The sequence below is a fragment of the Anastrepha ludens genome, chromosome 6 (assembly GCF_028408465.1).
Source record: "Anastrepha ludens isolate Willacy chromosome 6, idAnaLude1.1, whole genome shotgun sequence".
Classification (NCBI taxonomy): Eukaryota; Metazoa; Arthropoda; class Insecta; order Diptera; family Tephritidae; genus Anastrepha; species Anastrepha ludens.
Genome location: NC_071502.1, coordinates 78,670,623 through 78,675,499, shown reverse-complemented (window position 1 = coordinate 78,675,499; position 4,877 = coordinate 78,670,623). Strand labels below are relative to the sequence as shown.

The 4,877-nt window shown below is 37.1% G+C and overlaps 1 protein-coding gene across 1 annotated transcript; it reads left to right on the top strand.

Moving 5' to 3' along the window:
* Window positions 1-648: 648 nt before the first annotated feature.
* On the top strand, window positions 649-2,553 carry LOC128867125 (neuropeptide Y receptor type 6). Its single transcript, XM_054108225.1, has 3 exons — window positions 649-1,038; window positions 1,614-2,111; window positions 2,539-2,553. The coding sequence occupies exons 1-3, from the start codon at window positions 649-651 to the stop codon at window positions 2,551-2,553; spliced, it is 903 nt and encodes a 300-aa protein (XP_053964200.1).
* Window positions 2,554-4,877: the final 2,324 nt, after the last annotated feature.

Genomic DNA, 4,877 nt, shown 5'->3' with positions numbered 1-4,877 from the left:
GATGTTGAGGAAACTTTAGAACACCTTCTGTGCGTTTGTCCGGCATTATTAAAAACGCGACTAAGATGCCTGGGAGCCCCACTGTTTGAGGGTCTGGAACTAGACCTCGAACTACTTAGATTCGCCAAAAGTGCTGACATCCTACATGATGTCTACTTCAGGTATTCATAGAGGTCGGTTTCCATCTGGTATCGCTAGGGACCAAAAGGTCTATGCGTGGCTTATTGCCAACCAGGCTAACCTAACCTAATCTACCCCATATAACGGAGTTAAGTAAGGAATAAAACATTCAGGAGTAAGGAACCTTGGGCGAAACGAATTGTGTATTTTCTTTGCTGGCTTCATTCACAGCTGATTCTTTCAAACTCGCCAAGAATACAGAAACGGTACTGGGAATTTCGCCACTTTTATAGTCTATACGTCGTCGTTCTAACAAAAACGGGCAAAGTAAATAAAAGCCTTAGAATAGATCCACGATTCTCAAGATTTAAGGCTTATAAGATCAGAAGAGTGTTAGGATACGAGTTTACTAAATATAAGTTGTCGACATCAATTTTCCACCCATTACAAATATGCAAATTTTAGCAAAATCATTTGTTTAACAGCGAATCATCGATTTCTAAAATTTTCATTGACTAGGAGTAACAAATGGCACTCATTGCGGAAACTCAGAATTTCATCCGGCCTGTGGCTTACCGAACCAGCCTACCATTCAGCGTTAATGGCAGCAGTGGAAGTGATAGTGCTACTCAAGACCACAACAACAACACCACCGAATCGATTTATACAGGAATTTTGAAGAAAGACCTGGTCGTACTCACATACACCGAGCGAATTGCATTAACGATTGTTGTGTCAACTTTGTCTGGGATTTCGCTGTGTGGTAACATTGGCTCGTTGCGTGTGAATTTCCGTAGAAAAATACGCCCCTTCTTCCGTGCTTGTCTCATCTCATTAGCGCTTAGTGATTTGTTTAATACGGTTTTCCTCACAGTGGCGTATTTGAGTAAATTTTCATCGCATTTCGTGCAAATTTGGGTAAGTGAAATTGGTGAGCTCAAAATAAAAATGGATTGCCTCTAAACTAAAGGGTTTTTCAATTGGCGCGGGTCGATTTTGGCGCCCTGTGGCAGCTATTTTGTTTCGGTGACATCTGGCAAATTTTTGTTTATTATTCAGTTGTTTATGCCAAATCATCATGGCAAGTTACACGATTGAACAGCACGTTCAAATGATAAAACTTTATTATCAAAATGAGTGTTCATTAACGCAAACGTTGCGCGCATTGCGCCCATTTTTCGGTAGACGTGGTGGCCCTTCCAATTTCTTATTGCGCATATTGATCCATATGGACCTAGACGACATGTGGTTCCAGCAGGACGGCGCTACGTGCCACACATCAAACGCCACGATTGACATTCTGCATGCATACCCGCCCTTATTGAAAAACCCTTTATAACTAAGATCCGTTAATGCTAAACAATAAATAGAAACTTGACTGCAATATTTAAAAATATTTCAACTATTGCCAAGTATGTTTGTACGCAATAGTAATCACCCATTCAATACTCGCCGCGCTAATCGTATCTCATTTGGCGCCAACTGACTTACAGCTCCTTGGCCCCTGCATGTGTCATTTGGTGCCATTCATCACCACCATCGCTATTTTGGTCAGCTCCATGACACTTGTCGGCATCGCTTTGGATCGTTATTTTGCCGTTATGAAAGCCGTAATTAGTTTTTGGAATCCTGATGCCATTTTCTGTGTGCTCAGCATGCTCATTATTTGGACAGCATCCATTAGTATTTCATACCCAGTGTTTCGCGTTTACGATTTATATCCCATTTACATCCTTACTGTGGAGAATGTGACATCGGCAGCTGGGCAGAGCCCTGTTGCAACAAGCATTGGTATCAACGATAATGGCACATTGGCAAAAGTCATTACAGATTCAGACACAACAATAGCAGCAACAGCAACAGCAACTACAATTGCATCTTTTGCCAAACCAGCTACAAAAACTGCTTGGGAACAACAGGCCATCAATGAAGCGCTGTCATATACGCTGGTGAGCAAGAATGAGCTGGTGATGATGTGCATATCCCAAAAGGTAAGAATAATTTTGAATTGCAAAGCAATGGCTGGTTTGGGGCTGGTGGTGTGGCATTTTTCGGTGATAGGTATGTGATGGTTGATACCGTTGCGCTCGAAATATGCATTTATCTCTTTCACTGTTTGTCCTCATGGCTGAGTTGCAAAGGCAACTGTTATTTTCACAGCAAATTCGATCGATTACTCTAATTCGTATGACTGATGGACACAAAACCGCGCGTCACCAAAAAAATTATCAGCAACGGTGATTTTTGATTTTTACTTACGATGTGTTTATTATGTAGCTTAGGATAGCCAAAAACAAAAAATATTTTTGTTCATTCTACCTCTAAATGTAGTTATTTTTTTCCCTTGACGCCAACACTTTGAATTAATTCTCATGGGGAAAAGTAACTATTCCGTAAATTTGGTATACAATTTTACAGATTGATATTCTTTAATATTCTTCACAAATATTCAAAGAAATTAGAAAAGAAAACGATAAATATATTTTGTCTTTAATTAAAAATGTGTTCTTTTTTTTTAATTTTAGAAGGTTTTCAGGGTAACTTTTTGTTAAATACAGTGAAATTCCTTATAACCGGACACTCACCGTCGCAGTGTTTTTGTCCGGCTATGGGAGATGTCCGCTTATATAAATTGTATTGTACATAGTTTATTTAAGAAATTTTTGGAAGTAAAGAATATTTGCATACTTTAGTATTGCATATAAATACATATATGTACATATATCGATTAAGTACATTGTACAAGTCTTTACATTTCAATACTAGTGTTTTAAAACTAAGCTTCTATACAAAGTTTTAAAATTTTGAATTATACCTTGATCAAGGGGTTGGCTAACTGCCGTTGTATTTGGCGGCAAGAAAATAATTTTTATGTTGGTTAAGTTTAATTCCTTTGATTGAGAAGCCGCGTTATCTAAAAACAAGATAATTTTTCGATTCTGGGCTTTCATTCTTCGATTGAACTGCTGCAGCCATTCACTCATTACTTCTCGAGTCATCCATGCTTTTTTATTAGACTTCCAATCCACTAGCAGTTTTGCGATTGGAACATGTTTAAAAAATCGAGGACGGGCTGCTTTACCTATAACCAAAAGCAGCTCCTTATCTCCAGCCATGTTAGCACAGAACAATATTGTGAGTCTTTCCTTTGATAGTGTACCGCCCACGCATTTTTCGGATTTAAGAGCGAGGGTTTTGTCAGATAAGGCACGAAAAAAAAGCCCACTTTCGTCTGCGTTCTAAATGTCTTGAGGCTTCTAACCGGTCAACAGAGATTGCAGTTTTGTCCTCAACTGTTCGACACCATCCTGGTTTACATCTGCAGCTTCACCAGATACGCATTTGAAAGCAACATTATTCCTTATTCGCCATTTGTTTAACCATCTGATCCATCTAAAGCATTCAAATTAGGTACACCCAGTTTGCCTGCAATTCCATTGCCTTTGCTTTCAAAATGGGACCAGAAATCGGAATGTTTTGACTTCTAGCTTTAGCGAACCAAGTAAAACACATCTTGTCTATTTCAGAGCCGCCTTCCTTAAGAAAGCTTCGCTTTTGATGAACATTAACTCCAGACTCCCATTTAGAACGAATTTTTTCTTTATTTTTATTGATTTCAGCAGCTAGTGTTTTGCCAATATTGAACCTTTCAAAGCAAAAGAAACGTGTACCTACCATTAAATTTTTGGGCTCACTGTACTTTACCTTTTTGCAATTCCACGCGCTGATAATTTATCGTTTTCGAAAACATTAATAATTACCATTTGTTCTTTAAAGAAAGTACCTTCTTTTTCGGCGCCATATTATTACGAACTTTGAACGCAACCATTCGCATGCAACTGACTTAACAAACTGAATGCAAAACTACTCTTAATTTAAAACACAGGGCTTGAATGTGTGCATACATGTTAAAAGGGGAATCACCTATTTCATTTTTATAATGAACAACAGAGCTTGCTTGTGATATTTTTGAATTTTGTCCGTTTATGAGAAATTTTTTTATGAAAATGGTTTGAAATACTTTGTCCGCGTCCGGTTATTAGAGTGTCCGTTTATTAGGATGATATTTGTATGAAAAAATGAATGAAAAACCTGTGTACCCAAAATTTGTCCGGTTATTGGAGCTGTCCGGTTATAAGGACTGCCCGTAATGGGGATTTTCACTGTAATTGTCTTTAAATAATTTTTTTTTCATCTTAGAAAGCTTTCAGGTATAGTGACCCTCTGTTAGTTTATTAGATTTATATTATTTTCTTAAATAAAGCATAGGGTATCACTTTTTGGTCGTTTGAGTTGAGGATATGAAATGAAATCCATCTGTCAAAATAGTGTAGAAAATTTACGGAAATTTACAAAAACAAATACTATAATACAATAAATAAAACCAAAATAAAAAATAGGTGCTTCATTAATTTAGCCATAGAACACATTTACAGGGTAGCACCGCGAAAAAATATGTTTTGGTCAATCTTAAGGGGTTACATGGGTTTCGTCGGGTAAAAAAGGCCTATTTTCAATATTTTTTTTCTATTTAAAAAATTATTTATTTAATTTAAACTTTTTTCTGTCTTATAGATACATATTTAAAGAATAATTTCTGAAATTAAAAAAAAAAAAAATTTAAACTCCTCCATTGTAACGTCATTTCCAGTGACACCTCGAAAAAAAGGTGCGTCCGCGTTGTCAGCATAACTCCTGACAGGCTCATCAAAAATGAAAAAACAGAAATAAGTTTTTAGTTAAGACCATAAACTCGA

Excerpts from the sequence above, each read along its gene's own strand:
- LOC128867125 (XM_054108225.1), top strand. The coding sequence starts at position 649 with ATGGCACTCATTGCGGAAACTCAGAATTTCATCCGGCCTGTGGCTTAC. Across the intron at positions 1,039-1,613 it reads CGCATTTCGTGCAAATTTGG|CTCCTTGGCCCCTGCATGTG; the intron begins GTAAGTGAAATT and ends ACTGACTTACAG.